We start from the raw sequence: 19,139 nt of genomic DNA, 5'->3' as shown, positions 1-19,139 counted from the left end.
GTCCTTAGGGAGTCAGCCTCCACAGCCCAATACTATTCATCCACACAGAGACCTGTCCTTAGGGAGTCAGCCTCCACAGCCAAATACTATTCATCCACACAGAGACCTGTCCTTAGGGAGTAAGCCTCCACAGCCCAATACTATTCATCCACACAGAGACCTGTCCTTAGGGAGTCAGCCTCCACAGCCCAATACTATTCATCCACACAGAGACCTGTCCTTAGGGAGTCAGCCTCCACAGCCCAATACTATTCATCCACACAGAGACCTGTCCTTAGGGAGTCAGCCTCCACAGCCCAATACTATTCATCCACACAGAGACCTGTCCTTAGGGAGTCAGCCTCCACAGCCAAATACTATTCATCCACACAGAGACCTGTCCTTAGGGAGTCAGCCTCCACAGCCCAATACTATTCATCCACACAGAGACCTGTCCTTAGGGAGTCAGCCTCCACAGCCCAATACTATTCATCCACACAGAGACCTGTCCTTAGGGAGTCAGCCTCCACAGCCAAATACTATTCATCCACACAGAGACCTGTCCTTAGGGAGTCAGCCTCCACAGCCAAATACTATTCATCCACACAGAGACCTGTCCTTATGTAGAGTCAGCCTCCACAGCCCAATACTATTCATCCACACAGACCTGTCCATAGGGAGAGTCAGCCTCCACAGCCCAATACTATTCATCCACACAGACCTGTCCTTAGGGAGAGTCGGCCTCCACAGCCCAGTACTATTCATCCACACAGACCTGTCCTTAGGGAGAGTCAGCCTCCACAGCCCAGTACTATTCATCCACACAGACCTGTCCTTAGGGAGAGTCAGCCTCCACAGCCCAATACTATTCATCCACACAGACCTGTCCTTAGGGAGAGTCAGCCTCCACAGCCCAGTACTATTCATCCACACAGACCTGTCCTTAGGGAGAGTCAGCCTCCACAGCCCAGTACTATTCATCCACACAGACCTGTCCTTAGGGAGAGTCAGCCTCCACAGCCCAGTACTATTCATCCACACAGAGACCTGTCCTTAGGGAGTCAGCCTCCACAGCCAAATACTATTCATCCACACAGAGACCTGTCCTTAGGGAGTCAGCCTCCACAGCCCAATACTATTCATCCACACAGACAGACCTGTCCTTAGGGAGTCAGCCTCCACAGCCCAATACTATTCATCCACACAGAGACCTGTCCTTAGGGAGTCAGCCTCCACAGCCAAATACTATTCATCCACACAGAGACCTGTCCTTAGGGAGTCAGCCTCCACAGCCCAATACTATTCATCAACACACAGACCTGTCCTTAGGGAGTCAGCCTCCACAGCCCAATACTATTCATCCACACAGAGACCTGTCCTTATGGAGAGTCAGCCTCCACAGCCCAATACTATTCATCCACACAGAGACCTGTCCTTAGGGAGTCAGCCTCCACAGCCCAATACTATTCATCCACACAGAGACCTGTCCTTAGGGAGTCAGCCTCCACAGCCCAATACTATTCATCCACACAGAGACCTGTCCTTAGGGAGTCAGCCTCCACAGCCCAATACTATTCATCCACACAGAGACCTGTCCTTAGGGAGTCAGCCTCCACAGCCAAATACTATTCATCCACACAGAGACCTGTCCTTAGGGAGTCAGCCTCCACAGCCCAATACTATTCATCCACACAGAGACCTGTCCTTAGGGAGTCAGCCTCCACAGCCCAATACTATTCATCCACACAGAGACCTGTCCTTAGGGAGTCAGCCTCCACAGCCAAATACTATTCATCCACACAGAGACCTGTCCTTAGGGAGTCAGCCTCCACAGCCAAATACTATTCATCCACACAGAGACCTGTCCTTAGGGAGTCAGCCTCCACAGCCCAATACTATTCATCCACACAGAGACCTGTCCTTAGGGAGTCAGCCTCCACAGCCCAATACTATTCATCCACACAGAGACCTGTCCTTAGGGAGTCAGCCTCCACAGCCCAATACTATTCATCCACACAGAGACCTGTCCTTAGGGAGTCAGCCTCCACAGCCCAATACTATTCATCCACACAGAGACCTGTCCTTAGGGAGTCAGCCTCCACAGCCCAATACTATTCATCCACACAGAGACCTGTCCTTAGGGAGTCAGCCTCCACAGCCCAATACTATTCATCCACACAGACAGACCTGTCCTTAGGGAGTCAGCCTCCACAGCCCAATACTATCCATCAACACACAGACCTGTCCTTAGGGAGTCAGCCTCCACAGCCCAATACTATCCATCAACACACAGACCTGTCCATAGAGAGTCAGCCTCCACAGCCCAATACTATTCATCAACACACAGACCTGTCCTTAGAGAGTCAGCCTCCACAGCCCAATACTATTCATCAACACACAGACCTGTCCTTAGGGAGTCAGCCTCCACAGCCCAATACTATTCATCAACACACAGACCTGTCCTTAGGGAGTCAGCCTCCACAGCCCAATACTATTCATCCACACACAGACCTGTCCTTATGGAGAGTCAGAGGAGAGACCTGGGAGGAGTCACAGTCACCGCCTCTGCCATTTCAAATCACATTCTAACACACACCATTCAACAAATCAAGCTTGATTCATTGAACCAGGTGTGTTAGTGCTGTGGTAGAACAAAAGCCTGCACACACACACTGTGGTTCCCCAAGACCAGGGTTGAAGAACACTGTTAAATCATCAGTAGGACCCCCTGCAGAGTGGCAGTGAGGGAGCATGTATCAATCAGTGAAATGGATCAATTAGCTCAGTGTGTTAGATGCTAAGTACAGTCAGGTGTGCTGCATGGCTGGAAAAACACACTGCTTCTGGAACTCCAGCACCAGGGATGCCTAGCTAGCCTTGTTATATATGTAGATTATGTATATTCTGTATGGTTTAGTAGGTTGCTATGCAATTACAACACAGGGGCCTGAAAAATCCCCTCAACCCCTTCCTTTGAATGAGGGAACATCTCTGAAGACATAAATTGAATGAGGACTTCAAAGAGGTGCTGTGCAGTGAACAAAACAATTATCCCCCCGTCTGAGGAGCACAAAGGACCTGGCAGCACTGCTAATCAGCATGAGTCCACAGCAGTCAAGGACTGCACACACACACACACACACACACACACACACACACACACACACACACACACACACACACACACACACACACACACACACACACACACACACACACACACACACACACACACACACACACACACACACACACACACACACACACACACACACGAACAGCAGTTCTTAGGGCTGATGGGAGAGTTCATTCAACCTAGAAGAGTGTGTTTTAATCAGAAGGTAGACAGATAACATGCAGGTAGGAAATGTCATTGCGTTTGCTGGCTGGCACATTCTGAAATTATCCAGAGTGTCATAATGATGTCACAACAACACCAAGGTGCTATCCCTAGCAACTTTACCGCCACATAGTTACAACACTATCATCCTTGTTAGTCACATAGTTACAACACTATCATCCTTGTTAGTCACATAGTTACAACACTATCATCCTTGTTAGTCACATAGTTACAACGCTATCATCCTTGTTAGTCACATAGTTACAACGCTATCATCCTTGTTAGTCACATAGTTACAACACCATCATCCTTGTTAGTCACATAGTTACAACACTATCATCCTTGTTAGTCACATAGTTACAACGCTATCATCCTTGTTAGTCACATAGTTACAACGCTATCATCCTTGTTAGTCACATAGTTACAACACCATCATCCTTGTTAGTCACATAGTTACAACACTATCATCCTTGTTAGTCACATAGTTACAACGCTATCATCCTTGTTAGTCACATAGTTACAACACTATCATCCTTGTTAGTCACATAGTTACAACGCTATCATCCTTGTTAGTCACATAGTTACAACACTATCATCCTTGTTAGTCACATAGTTACAACGCTATCATCCTTGTTAGTCACATAGTTACAACGCTATCATCCTTGTTAGTCACATAGTTACAACGCTATCATCCTTGTTAGCCACATAGTTACAACGCTATCATCCTTGTTAGTCACATAGTTACAACGCTATCATCCTTGTTAGCCACATAGTTACAATGCTATCATCCTTGTTAGTCACATAGTTACAACACTATCATCCTTGTTAGTCACATAGTTACAACACTATCATCCTTGTTAGTCACATAGTTACAACGCTATCATCCTTGTTAGTCACATAGTTACAACGCTATCATCCTTGTTAGCCACATAGTTACAATGCTATCATCCTTGTTAGTCACATAGTTACAACGCTATCATCCTTGTTAGCCACATAGTTACAACGCTATCATCCTTGTTAGTCACATAGTTACAACACTATCATCCTTGTTAGTCACATAGTTACAACGCTATCATCCTTGTTAGTCACATAGTTACAACGCTATCATCCTTGTTAGTCACATAGTTACAACACTATCATCCTTGTTAGTCACATAGTTACAACGCTATCATCCTTGTTAGTCACATAGTTACAACGCTATCATCCTTGTTAGTCACATAGTTACAACACTATTATCCTTGTTAGTCACATAGTTACAATGCTATCATCCTTGTTAGTCACATAGTTACAACGCTATCATCCTTGTTAGTCACATAGTTACAACACTATCATCCTTGTTAGCCACATAGTTACAACGCTATCATCCTTGTTAGTCACATAGTTACAACGCTATCATCCTTGTTAGCCACATAGTTACAATGCTATCATCCTTGTTAGTCACATAGTTACAACGCTATCATCCTTGTTAGTCACATAGTTACAACACTATCATCCTTGTTAGTCACATAGTTACAACACTATCATCCTTGTTAGTCACATAGTTACAACGCTATCATCCTTGTTAGTCACATAGTTACAACACTATCATCCTTGTTAGTCACATAGTTACAACGCTATTATCCTTGTTAGTCACATAGTTACAACACTATCATCCTTGTTAGTCACATAGTTACAACGCTATCATCCTTGTTAGTCACATAGTTACAATACTATCATCCTTGTTAGTCACATAGTTACAACACTATCATCCTTGTTAGTCACATAGTTACAACACCATCATCCTTGTTAGTCACATAGTTACAACACTATCATCCTTGTTAGTCACATAGTTACAACGCTATCATCCTTGTTAGTCACATAGTTACAATACTATCATCCTTGTTAGTCACATAGGGGTACTGTTACCCACTGTATCATAACCTATTTGTGTGTGTCAACATCTTGGGTTATGGGTTCTTATTGGTTCTAATATAACAGTTGTTTGAAGTGGCATCCAATGGTTAACTCCCACAGGACATGTTTTAGTGAACTGAAGTTCCTCTAGAATGCTGACAGACAGGACAGGTTATTGGAGAGCAGGTTTAATAAACATCTAGCATCCACAGAACCCTTAGTAGATTGGCAGGTCAAATGTCATCTGTCAGCTGATTCATTTCATGGTTAAGATGATAGTGATAAAAGATGGCAGTCTATGTCTGCACCGTTTTACTGCGGTAGTTTCAGGACCAAGACTAGCTCCACCTTCCTATTTATTTGGGAGGAGGTCTGCAGATAGACTTCTCCTAAAGCTTATAACAGGATCAGTACAACAGACAGCGGGGAATAGAGACTGCAAGAGGTTAGACATCTTAAATAATTGTCATCCTTTCACGTGTCCTGCTGTTTTCAGTGTTGATACTGAACACATATTAACACAATATTAATTCAGATCAGAGATAGTATTGGAAAGGAAGATAACCTAACAATGGGATTTCCTGAGGTCAAACGTTTTCTGCTTTATTCCATTCCTCCCTACTCAATCTGGTATCCCTATTAGGGCCATATGGCCATCTCCTTCCCAGCCAGCCATGTTGCTGCCATATTTTTTATTTAACTAGGCAAGTCAGTTATGAACAAATTATTATTTACAATGACAGCCTACTGAAAGGCAAAAGGCCTCCTGTGGGGGCAGGACCTGGGATTTAAGAAATAATATAATTACAATATAAATACAGGACAAAACACACATCACAACAAGAGAGACAACACAACACTACATACAGAGATATCTAAGACAACAACATAGCAAGGCAGCAACACATGACAACACAGCATGGTAGCAACACACCATGGTATCAGCACCATACATGGTACAAACATTATTGGGCACAGACAATGGCTTCCCCCTACAGATGTAGGATCTTAATTTGATCACCCTGCTGCAGGAGAACTTGTAGTGTATTTGAGGTTTAAAAAGGCTTCTGAAATTTGTAATTTCCACTTAGAAATGTCAGACTTGATTTTGCCTTATGAAGAATGTATCAACACTTACACAAATGTCCATCCAAATAATAATTCACATGTCTTGTTGCTGCAGGATTATTTTCCGGCTGTAGCAAACTGGTTCGAATTAAGATCCTACATCTGTACCTCGGCATTGGGCAGCCATGTTGGTGCCGTATGGCGTCCCCCTTCCTGGGCACTGGCCAGCCATGTTGGTGCCATATGGTTATCATGGCCTGACCTCGTACCTGGAGTCAGCTTTGTTTCTATTCTGGCTCCTTCCTTACATAACACAGCAAACTCACTGTGACCAATATGCAAACGCAATATGACGAACAATGGTGGTGGTTCTGATGTACGTCCTGACCTGTTAGTGCATGGTGCTAGCAACCCCAGAGTTAGAGGTTTGATTCCCGCATGGGCCACATATATACTAACCATGATATTATATTATTATTATTATCATATATACTACATATTCATGTTATTATCATATTATTATACACTACATATTCATGTTATTATCATATATTATATACTACATATTCATGTTATTATCATATTATATACTACATATTCATGTTATCATATTATTATATACTACATAATCATATTATTATCATATATACTACATATTCATGTAATGATCATATTATAATATACTACATATTCATGTTATTATCATATTATTATATACTACATATCCATGTTATTATCATACTATTATATACTACAAACTATTATATACTATCATATTATTATATACTACATATCCATGTTATTATCATACTATTATATACTACATATCCATGTTATTATCATATTATTATATACTACATATTCATGTTATTATCATATTATATACTACATATCCATGTTATTATCATATTATTATATACTACATATTCATGTTATTATCATATTATTATACACTACATATTCATGTTTTTATCATATTATTATATACTACATATTCATAGTATTATCATATATTATATACTACATATTCATGTTATTATCATATATTATATACTACATATCCATGTTATTATCATATTATTATATACAATATTCTGCCCTTGAGTTGCGTTCCCATGCAAAACTAGACAGATAGCTAACAACTAAGTCTTCAATAAAACTCCCAAGGCGTGACTTTTCTTGAATGAATATTGAAAACGTTTATGTTATAAAACTGCAAAATACAGAAAATAATATACTTTAGTATTCAACTCAGACCAACATACTGTAGCTGTACATTATACATTTGAAGTTGCATGAATACAAAGCACGTGCTAAGGTACCATGCATCTGGCATGATGCCAAACCATATAGCTAATTGTTACTCATATGGTAATTGACTAACTCCTTTCATTACTCTAATAATGTACAACCATCTATGTAGAATAACAAAGCATATTACACTAGAATCGGTTAAAAAAAACTACAGTATTGTATATTTTACAATTCGTTTGCATGACACACGAGCAAAGTAATACAGCTAACGGCATACATGAAAGGCATTGCAATTTGTGTGAGTAAATGCAACCAACCAACATTGATATGTAAGCAACTCTATCAATAACAAGATTATCATCATTAGCTAAATGCTTGAATCGAACTTACAAACAAATATTTTCCAAGACTGAAGCGTGACAAGAAATAACTACACTGAAAGACCTGCACCGTAGCGTTGTTTTTAGCTGCTTCTATGCGTGCAGAACGAATTCTCTACTTCCTGTTTGCGTACAGTCTAAGTACCAGAAAGCTCCACTAGGGGGCAAATAACACCATGGAACACAATGAAAATCCATCTTAACCATTGTAATAAAATAATCTGTTACCTTCTAACAGGATGGCAGCACATACTACATATTCATGTTATTATCATATTATTATATACTACATATTCATGTTATTATCATATTATTATATACTACATATTCATGTTATTATCATATTATTATACACTACATATTCATGTTATTATCATATTATTATATACTACATATTCATGTTATTATTATATACTACATATTCATGTTATTATCATATTATTATATACTACATATCCATGTTATTATCATATTATGATATACTACATATCCATGTTATTATCATATTATTATATACTACATATTCATGTTATTATCATATTATTATATACTACATATTCATGTTATTATCATATTATTATATACTACATATGCATGTTATTATCATATATTATATACTACATATTCATGTTATTATCATATTATATACTACATATTCATGTTATCGTATTATTATATACTACATAATCATATTATTATTATTATCATATATACTACATATTCATGTTATTATCATATTATTATATACTACATATCCATGTTATTATCATATTATTATATACTACATATTCATGTTATTATCATATTATTATATACTACATATGCATGTTATTATCATATATTATATACTACATATTCATGTTATTATCATATTATATACTACATATTCATGTTATCATATTATTATATACTACATATCCATGTTATTATCATATTATTATATACTACATATTCATGTAATGATCATATTATAATATACTACATATTCATGTTATTATCATATTATTACATACTACATATCCATGTTATTATCATACTATTATATACTACAAACTATTATATACTATCATATTATTATATACTACATATCCATGTTATTATCATATTATTATATACTACATATTCATGTTATTATCATATTATATACTACATATCCATGTTATTATCATATTATTATATACTACATATTCATGTTATTATCATATTATATACTACATATCCATGTTATTATCATATTATTATATACTACATATTCATGCTATTATCATATATTATATACTACATATCCATGTAATGATCATATTATTATATACTACATATTCATGTTATTATCATATTATTATATACTACATATCCATGTAATGATCATATTATTATATACTACATATTCATGTTATTATCATATTATTATATACTACATATTCATGTTATTATCATATTATATACTACATATCCATGTTATTATCATATTATTATATACTACATATTCATGTTATTATCATATTATATACTACATATCCATGTTATTATCATATTATTATATACTACATATTCATGTTATTATCATATTATTATATACTACATATCCATGTAATGATCATATTATTATATACTACATATTCATGTTATTATCATATTATTATATACTACATATTCATGTTATTATCATATTATATACTACATATCCATGTTATTATCATATTATTATATACTACATATTCATGCTATTATCATATATTATATACTACATATCCATGTAATGATCATATTATTATATACTACATATTCATGTTATTATCATATTATTATAGACTACATATCCATGTAATGATCATATTATTATATACTACATATTCATGTGATTATCATATTATTATATACTACATATTCATGTTATTATCATATATTATATACTACATATTCATGCTATTATCATATATTATATACTACATATCCATGTAATGATCATATTATTATATACTACATATTCATGTTATTATCATATTATTATATACTACATATTCATGTTATTATCATATATTATATACTACATATTCATGTTATTATCATATATTATATACTACATATTCATGTTATTATCATATTATTATACACTACATATTCATGTTATTATCATATTATTATATACTACATATTCATGTTATTATTATATACTACATATTCATGTTAATATCATATTATTATATACTACATATCCATGTTATTATCATATTATGATATACTACATATCCATGTTATTATCATATTATTATATACTACATATCCATGTTATTATTATATTATTATATACTACATATTCATGTTATTATCATATTATTATATACTACATATTCATGTTATTATCATATCAACAGGTGTTTGAAGGGGAGGGAACAATGGGGGGGGTTAGGTTACCATGAGGGGGGGTAGGTTGCTGGGAATTGTGGGTGACCACTCCATATGAGGGTGAGACAGTGAGGGCTAAGGACATGACATCACTAAGTCCACTCACTCCCCACTGTAAGCATTGGAATGTACCTCAGGGCGGGGGGAGGGCATCCTCTCAATATAAACAGCTTCACAGTCTAGAGCCCAAAACCCAATAACTCCAGCAAAACAGTCCAACATCTGGTCACTAATCGGATTAACTGTGTGGTAACGCTTAATGTGGGATTACAGGATAACATGTACGTCCTGACAGGTCAAGGACCAGAGAGGAGGACCAGAGGGATGAGCTAGAATCTAGGTGATATTATTATTACAGGATAACATGTACGTCCTGACAGGTCAAGGACCAGAGAGGAGGACCAGAGGGATGAGCTAGAATCTAGGTGATATTATTATTACAGGATAACATGTACGTCCTGACAGGTCAAGGACCAGAGAGGAGGACCAGAGGAATGAGCTAGAATCTAGGTGATATTATTATTACAGGACAACATGTACGTCCTGACAGGTCAAGGACCAGAGAGGAGGACCAGAGGAATGAGCTAGAATCTAGGTGATATTATTATTACAGGACAACATGTACGTCCTGACAGGTCAAGGACCAGAGAGGAGGACCAGAGGGATGAGCTAGAATCTAGGTGATATTATTATTACAGGACAACATGTACGTCCTGACAGGTCAAGGACCAGAGAGGAGGACCAGAGGGTTGAGCTAGAATCTAGGTGAGATTATTATCAATGATTTTTTGTTTATTTTTTAACTGGAAATTATCATTTATTATCATTAATAATGGTAATGATTGTCATGTGTGTTTGTGGATTGTCAATGGCAATTACCAACTCCGAGAACATGGTTTCTACAGCTTTATATGATTACTCTATGTCCCCATGGTAAAATGTAGTTTCTGCTTACAGTGTAATTGACGTCTAATGTATGTAACGTGTATAAGTGTATAATTAGCAATGAGGACAAGGCATTAGAATGGTGTTTTCTTGGAGAACACGTAACATCAACAAACTTCCAATTACCCTGGCAACGACCTCCCACCTACCTCCCCTTCAATGCTGCATGTCACTGGCTAACATGTGTTCACCTGTGACCTTTAGCTCATGTCAAAGGTGACAAAGGAAGGAGACATGTCTCACATACACACACACACACACACACACACACACACACACACACACACACACACACACACACACACACACACACACACACACACACACACACACACACACACACACACACACACACACACACACACACACACACACACACACACACACACACACACACACGGAGAGAGGGAGATCATTTAGCAATGACATCATTTTTTAATTTCAGTTTACTTCCTGAATTGACTGACTTCAATTAGAATTAACCCAATCACTGGAGAGATATGGAGGATTGAGTAAGAGAATGAAAAAGAGAATGAGAAAGAGAGAGAGAGAAGAGAAGAGGAGTGAGTGTGAGGAAGGGAACCCTCTGTGTGGGCGTTATCATCTGGTAACGGCTGAATAAGAAAGGAGAGAGAGAGTCAAGGCTGAATAAGAAAGGAGAGAGAGAGAGTCAAGGCTGAATAAGAAAGGAGAGAGAGAGAGTCAAGGCTGAATAAGAAAGGAGAGAGAGAGTCAAGGCTGAATAAGAAAGGAGAGAGAGAGAGTCAAGGCTGAATAAGAAAGGAGAGAGAGAGAGTCAAGGCTGAATAAGAAAGGAGAGAGAGAGAGTCAAGGCTGAATAAGAAAGGAGAGAGAGAGAGTCAAGGCTGAATAAGAAAGGAGAGAGAGAGAGTCAAGGCTGAATAAGAAAGGAGAGAGAGAGAGTCAAGGCTGAATAAGAAAGGAGAGAGAGAGAGAGTCAATGCTGAATAAGAAAGGAGAGAGAGAGAGTCAAGGCTGAAAAAGAAAGGAGAGAGAGAGAGTCAAGGCTGAATAAGAAAGGAGAGAGAGAGTCAAGGCTGAATAAGAAAGGAGAGAGAGAGAGCCAAGGCTGAATAAGAAAGGGGAGAGAGAGAGTCAAGGCTGAATAAGAAAGGAGAGAGAGTCAATGCTGAATAAGAAAGGAGAGAGAGAGTCAAGGCTGAATAAGAAAGGAGAGAGAGAGAGTCAAGGCTGAATAAGAAAGGAGAGAGAGAGTCAAGGCTGAGTAAGAAAGGAGAGAGAGAGAGTCAAGGCTGAATAAGAAAGGAGAGAGAGAGTCAAGGCTGAATAAGAAAGGAGAGAGAGAGTCAAGGCTGAATAAGAAAGGAGAGAGAGAGAGAGTCAAGGCTGAATAAGAAAGGAGAGAGAGAGTCAAGGCTGAATAAGAAAGGAGAGAGAGAGAGTCAAGGCTGAATAAGAAAGGAGAGAGAGTTAAGGCTGAATAAGAAAGGAGAGAGAGAGAGTCAAGGCTGAATAGGAAAGGAGAGAGAGAGTTAAGGCTGAATAAGAAAGGAGAGAGAGAGAGTCAAGGCTGAATAAGAAAGGAGAGAGAGAGTCAAGGCTGAATAAGAAAGGAGAGAGAGAGTCAAGGCTGAATAAGAAAGGAGAGAGAGAGAGTCAAGGCTGAATAAGAAAGGAGAGAGAGAGTTAAGGCTGAATAAGAAAGGAGAGAGAGTCAAGGCTGAATAAGAAAGGAGAGAGAGAGTCAAGGCTGAATAAGAAAGGAGAGCGAGAGAGTCAAGGCTAAATAAGAAAGGAGAGAGAGAGTTAAGGCTGAATAAGAAAGGAGAGAGAGTCAAGGCTGAATAAGAAAGGAGAGAGAGAGAGTCAAGGCTGAATAAGGAGAGAGAGAGAGTCAAGACTGAATAAGAAAGGAGAGAGAGAGAGTCAAGGGCTGAATAAGAAAGGAGAGAGAGAGAGTCAAGGGCTGAATAAGAAAGGAGAGAGAGAGAGTTAAGGCTGAATAAGAAAGGAGAGAGAGTCAAGGCTGAATAAGAAAGGAGAGAGAGAGAGTCAAGGCTGAATAAGGAGAGAGAGAGAGTCAAGGCTGAATAAGAAAGGAGAGAGAGAGAGAGTCAAGGCTGAATAAGAAAGGAGAGAGAGAGAGAGTTAAGGCTGAATAAGAAAGGAGAGAGAGTCAAAGCTGAATAAGAAAGGAGAGAGAGAGAGTCAAGGCTGAATAAGGAGAGAGAGAGAGTCAAGACTGAATAAGAAAGAAGAGAGAGAGAGTCAAGGCTGAATAAGAAAGGAGAGAGAGAGAGTCAAGGCTGAATAAGAAAGGAGAGAGAGAGAGTCAAGGTTGAATAAGAAAGGAGAGAGAGAGTCGAGGCTGAATAAGAAAGGAGAGAGAGAGTCAAGGCTGAATAAGAAAGGAGAGAGAGAGAGAGTCAAGGCTGAATAAGAAAGGAGAGAGAGAGAGTCAAGGCTGAATAAGAAAGGAGAGAGAGAGAGAGTCAAGGCTGAATAAGAAAGGAGAGAGAGAGAGTTAAGGCTGAATAAGAAAGGAGAGAGAGTCAAAGCTGAATAAGAAAGGAGAGAGAGAGAGTCAAGGCTGAATAAGGAGAGGGAGAGAGTCAAGACTGAATAAGAAAGGAGAGAGAGAGAGTCAAGGCTGAATAAGGAGAGAGAGAGAGTCAAGACTGAATAAGAAAGAAGAGAGAGAGTCAAGGCTGAATAAGAAAGGAGAGAGAGAGAGTCAAGGCTGAATAAGAAAGGAGAGAGAGAGAGTCAAGGTTGAATAAGAAAGGAGAGAGAGAGTCGAGGCTGAATAAGAAAGGAGAGAGAGAGTTAAGGACAAGAGTGAGGACAAGAGAGGGAAAGAGAGAAAGAGAGAGGAGCAAGAGAGAGAAAGAGAGAGAGAGAGGGGAGCGAGAAAGAGACGTACAAGGCCTCATCTTCACTTGGAGCCTCTATTTAATGTCACCTAGGATGCAGGAGAAATCTCTCCTTCTCAAGATAAAGGCCTGTGGGAGGTGTGTGTGTGTGTGTGTGTGTGTGTGTGTGTGTGTGTGTGTGTGTGTGTGTGTGTGTGTGTGTGTGTGTGTGTGTGTGTGTGTGTGTGTGTGTGTGTGTGTGTGTGTGTGTGTGTGTGTGTGTGTGTGTGTGTGTGTGTGTGTGTGTGTGTGTGTGTGTGTGTGTGTGTGTGTGTGTGTGTGTGTGGTAGAGTGTGTGTGTGTGTGTGTGTGTGTGTGTGTGTGTGTGTGTGTGTGTGTGTGTGTGTGTGGTAGAGTGTGTGTGTGTGTGTGTGTGTGTTGTGTGTGTGTGTGTGTGGTAGAGTGTGTGTGTGTGTGTGTGTGTGTTGTGTGTGTGTGTGTGTGTGTGTGTGTGTGTGTGTGTGGTAGAGTGTGTGTGTGTGTGTGTGTGTGTGGTAGAGTGTGTGTGTGTGTGTGTGTGTGTTGTGTGTGTGTGTGTGTGTGTGTGTGTGTGGTAGAGTGTGTGTGTGTGTGTGTGTTGTGTGTGTGTGTGTGTGTGTGTGTGTGTGTGTGTGTGTGTGGTAGAGTGTGCGTTTGGGTTTTGTTGGGATCAAACACTGAACACAAAACCAATAGATAGCCAACAGGTCAGTGAATAAAAGACATTGTGCTTCTCAAACTTATTGGCTTAGGGTATAACTCAGGGCTGTCAAACTCATTCCATGGAGGGCCTAGAGTCTGCAGGTTTTAGTTTTATCCATTGAATTAAGACCAAGACAACCAGGTGACGGGAGTTCCTTACTAATCAGTGATCTACACCTGCATTGCTTGCTGTTTGGGGTTTTAGGCTGGGTTTCTGTACAGCACTTTGAGATATCAGCTGATGTACGAAGGGCTATATAAATACATTTGATTTGATTTGATCTTAATTCACCAATCAAGTACAAGGGAGGAGCGAAAACACGAAGACACTCGGCCCTCCGTGGAATGAGTGTGACACGTGGTTTAACCAGCGAATGCCATTAATTGACCAAGTTACTATGGGAGACAGAGGATGTTTTCTGACCAATAGAAAGAGTTCCCTGAAGGTTTTCAGAAGGTTACATCCTAACATTACAAACAGTGGCCAAATGTTTATCTAAGCCGTAAAGGTCAATGATGAATAAGAGAGAAAATGTCCTTGAAGTTCCCAGGCGGTGTATCCACAGTAGCAACCTTTAATACAATGAATGTTCTGGAAAATGGCCAATATAAAACCGCTCTAAGAAAACTACGCTCAACTATAGCCCTGCATGTGCAGGCTTGTGTTTGTGCATTCGCCTATACCAGTGAGTATGCCCCAGTGTAAGAAAAGCCAATCCCATCGGAGTGTGTGAAACTTCCTAAAGAGACCATGTGGCTCCTCTGTTTTCCGCTGCGGTCTGGTCCGAGCTTCCCCTTCCCAGAGAGGAGCTGAGAGCTGAGTCCTTCTTTCCCTTCGCTGCGTCGATACTTTATCTAAGCTAAAATTATTGATCACCTCTCTCTGCTCTGCTCTCCTCTCGCCTGCCAGATACATAGAGACATAATGTACCCTACATATTTCATAGTGGGGGCTATTTTTGAAGCTTGGATCTTTAAACTGCATGAAAAATTGAGAAGGACTAGTGCATGGATGGAAGGAGGGAGCGAGGGGGGGGGGGGGCAAGAGAGGGAGAGAATGGCCCAGGGGCGAAGAGAAGGTGGGTGAGAGATACAGATGGGAGAGTTAAGGAAAGATGTAGAAGGGGGAGATAGAAAGAAAGAGGATGGTAAGGGAGAGAAAGATATGTCCCCCTGCCCAGTGCTTTCCATCCTGGCAACACAACTCTCTCTTGGAGGAACAGTGTCACTTCATCGCAGGTGCCACGTGTGCATCTGAGGGCCAATCAGAGCTTGCATGCTGCTCAGGAGTCATCAGTGCTTTCAGCGACTTAAAACCCTCACACCCCCCCCCCCCCCCCCCTATTTCTAACCCTAAAGCAGAGAACCAGATCAGAGGCCAACAGCATACAAACGCACACACATACAAACACACATACCCTCTTGGTGAGTTGTGTGTCCATCATGAAGTTGTGGACGTGTTTCTCCGCCTTGGTCAACTCCAGCTTCCTTGCTACCACGGCAACCACCAGAGCTGTACAGCCCGCACCCTGAGAGAGAGAAAGAGAGAGAGAAAGAAAGAAAGAAAGATAGAGAGAAAGAAAGAAAGAAAGAAAGAGAGAGTGAGAGAGAGATGAGAGTCAACACAATCTGTCAATCAGTGGATCTCAATTAGGAAAAACGAGGGAAAGAAAGGCGGAGGACAATCTGTGTATCATCAACAGACAACAAGGATGGAGGGAGAGAGAGAGAGAGAGAGAGAGAGAGAGAGAGAGAGAGAGAGAGAGAGAGAGAGAGAGAGAGAGAGAGAGAGAGAGAGAGAGAGAGAGAGAGAGAGAGAGAGAGAGAGAGAGAGAGAGAGAGAATGAATGAATGAATCTCAGATGAGCGAGAGAGAGAGAGAGAGAGAGAGGAGAGAGACATATTATGACATTTTAAATGTCTCTATTACGTTGGAACTTTTGTGAGTGTAATATTTACTGCTCATTTGCATTTTTTATTTCATTTTGTTTATCTATTTCACTTGCTTTGGCAATGTAAACATATGTTTCCCATGCCAATAAAGCCCCTCAAATAGAAATTGAAATTGAATTGAAAGAGAGAGAGAGATGTACTCAGACATTTTCATACCTCTAGAATGGTCTGAAGTCCAACTTCAAGTCAAGATTCTATGCATTAGTAGAAATCTGCAAGCCTCATTCCCAAACGAATGAGAATTCAATCTAATTAGATGGTGCCAGTCTGAATTAGATGGTGCCAATCCTTTCCATTGACTTGGGATTGATGGCTGTAGATTCCTCCTAATGAATGCAGCTAGCAGGGTCTAAACTACAGATAGAATGTGGAATACTACTTTAGAAAACTACAAAACATCTGACGTTAGGAAAATGTCTGACAAACTTTGATTTTAGGGAGAACTGTGGCTTGAATGGAGTCTCACAGACATCCCTGGGAGAGAGACGGAAAGAGATGGAAAGAGAAAGGACGGGAAGTATATTAAGTTTCATATTAAATACTGTTTTGTACGGTGGAGAAGGAGAAAACATGTTTCTGAAGAGGGAGATAGAGAGGGAGGAGAAAGAGAGGGAACAGGAATGTGCTGGTGAGAGAGGAGGAGAGGGAGATGGAGAGGGAGGAGAAAGAGAGGGAACAGGAATGTGCTGGTGAGAGAGGAGGAGAGGGAGATGGAGGGATGAAGTAGGTATTAATGAGGTCACATAACTCCTGATAAGAAATTAATTAGGATTAACAATGTTTAATCAAAATATGTGTGTGCGTGCGTGCATACTGAATGTTGATAAACCTGTTGCTAATGGACTAGACTTTAATGCATACTCTTGAAAAAACAAGACACTTTTGCTGAAAATAACTTTAGCGAGCGCATCTAAAACATAACAGACAAAAAGTCTCTCTGTACACTCTATTTGTAAAATATCAATAAAATATAGTGAAAGCCTCGCAATGTTTATATGTGTGTGTGTGTGTGTGTGTGTGTGTGTGTGTGTGTGTGTGTGTGTGTGTGTGTGTGTGTGTGTGTGTGTGTGTGTGTGTGTGTGTGTGTATGAGTGGGTTTACAAAGTAACACTGATTTCAAACTAAATATCTGTCATAAACAGGGAATCCCCCATCTCTCCTCTAGGTCATAAAACATTAACACACAGCTCTCTCTCTCCCCCCTCTGTCTCTCTCTCTCTCTCTCTATCGCTCTCTCTCTCCCCCCCTCTGTCTCTCTGTCTCTCTTTCTCTCTCTCTCTCTCCCCCCCCCCCTCTCTTTCTGTATAATAAACACATCTAGGGACAGCAGACAAATCTTTGTAATAAAACTGTGACAGGACACGCACACACACGCATGTACACAGCCATATGCACGTACACAGCAACAGCCATGTGAACATGAGAAAATGAAAAGCCTTGCAGAGTGACATGTTTTTCTAATCTAATTTGGCATACATTAACAAACTCCCCCATTCTACTCCCCACTTTTTAACTCCCACACACACATGCACGCACGCACGCACACACACACACACGCACGCACGCACGCACGCACGCACGCACGCTGACACCTGTCCCCCCCACCCAGCCTCAGGGCAATGGTATATTCCAACACTGTTGGCCTTCACTGTTGCCATAGAGACGAGGGTGAGAATTCCCCCTATAGAAAGTCATTACAATCACTTTCAACCAGGGACAAATCACATCCTGTACTAACATACGCCCACACCTTCACTTACAAAGCCAGATACTCACTCACTCTTTCTCTCTCTTCAACCTATTATCCTCTCTCTCTCTCTCTCTCCATCTGTCTCTGACCGCTCACCTCCTCTTTCCCCTCTCTTTTCCCTTCTCTGCTTATCCTCTCTCTCTCTCTCTCTCCATCTGTCTCTGACCTCTCACCTCCTCTTTCCCCTCTCTTTTCCCTTCTCTGCTTATCCTCCTCTCATCCTCCTTGTTCTTTCTGTTCCTCTCTATCTTTCTCTCTGTAGCTTTCTCCATCCATCCCCCTCTTCTCTTCTCGTGAACAGAAATAAAAACCTCTCAGAGACAGAGACCCTCTGAGTGTGTCTATATAACTATTTTGTGTGTGTTTTGTGTGTTTGTGTGTTTGTGTGTTTGTGTGTGTTTGAGTGAGTGTGTGTGTTGTGTGGGATGTTTCTGGAGTCATATTGAGAGTGCATGTCAAGCTCTGTGATAGTGGTGTGTGTAGGATGCAGTCAGTAACAGCGGGTATGGGAGTATCTGTGTCCACCCCCGTGTGTGTGTGTGTGTGTGTGTGTGTGTGTGTGTGTGTGTATCTGGCTTTGTAAGTGAAGGTGTGGG

At 40.1% G+C, this 19,139-nt stretch overlaps 1 protein-coding gene across 1 annotated transcript in view; it reads right to left on the bottom strand.

Annotated features, from left to right (window-relative positions):
• The window catches only part of kcnn3 (potassium intermediate/small conductance calcium-activated channel, subfamily N, member 3), a 129,024-nt gene that overhangs the window by 25,882 nt on the left and 84,003 nt on the right, over positions 1-19,139 (bottom strand). The window contains exon 7 of the mRNA XM_071396533.1: positions 16,259-16,369. Coding sequence (XP_071252634.1) covers positions 16,259-16,369 — 111 coding nt within the window. The remainder of the gene's footprint in view (positions 1-16,258; positions 16,370-19,139) is intronic.

The sequence above is a fragment of the Salvelinus alpinus genome, chromosome 4, assembly GCF_045679555.1.
Source record: "Salvelinus alpinus chromosome 4, SLU_Salpinus.1, whole genome shotgun sequence".
In the NCBI taxonomy this organism is placed as follows: domain Eukaryota; kingdom Metazoa; phylum Chordata; class Actinopteri; order Salmoniformes; family Salmonidae; genus Salvelinus; species Salvelinus alpinus.
This window is presented reverse-complemented; position numbering and strand designations above follow the sequence as displayed.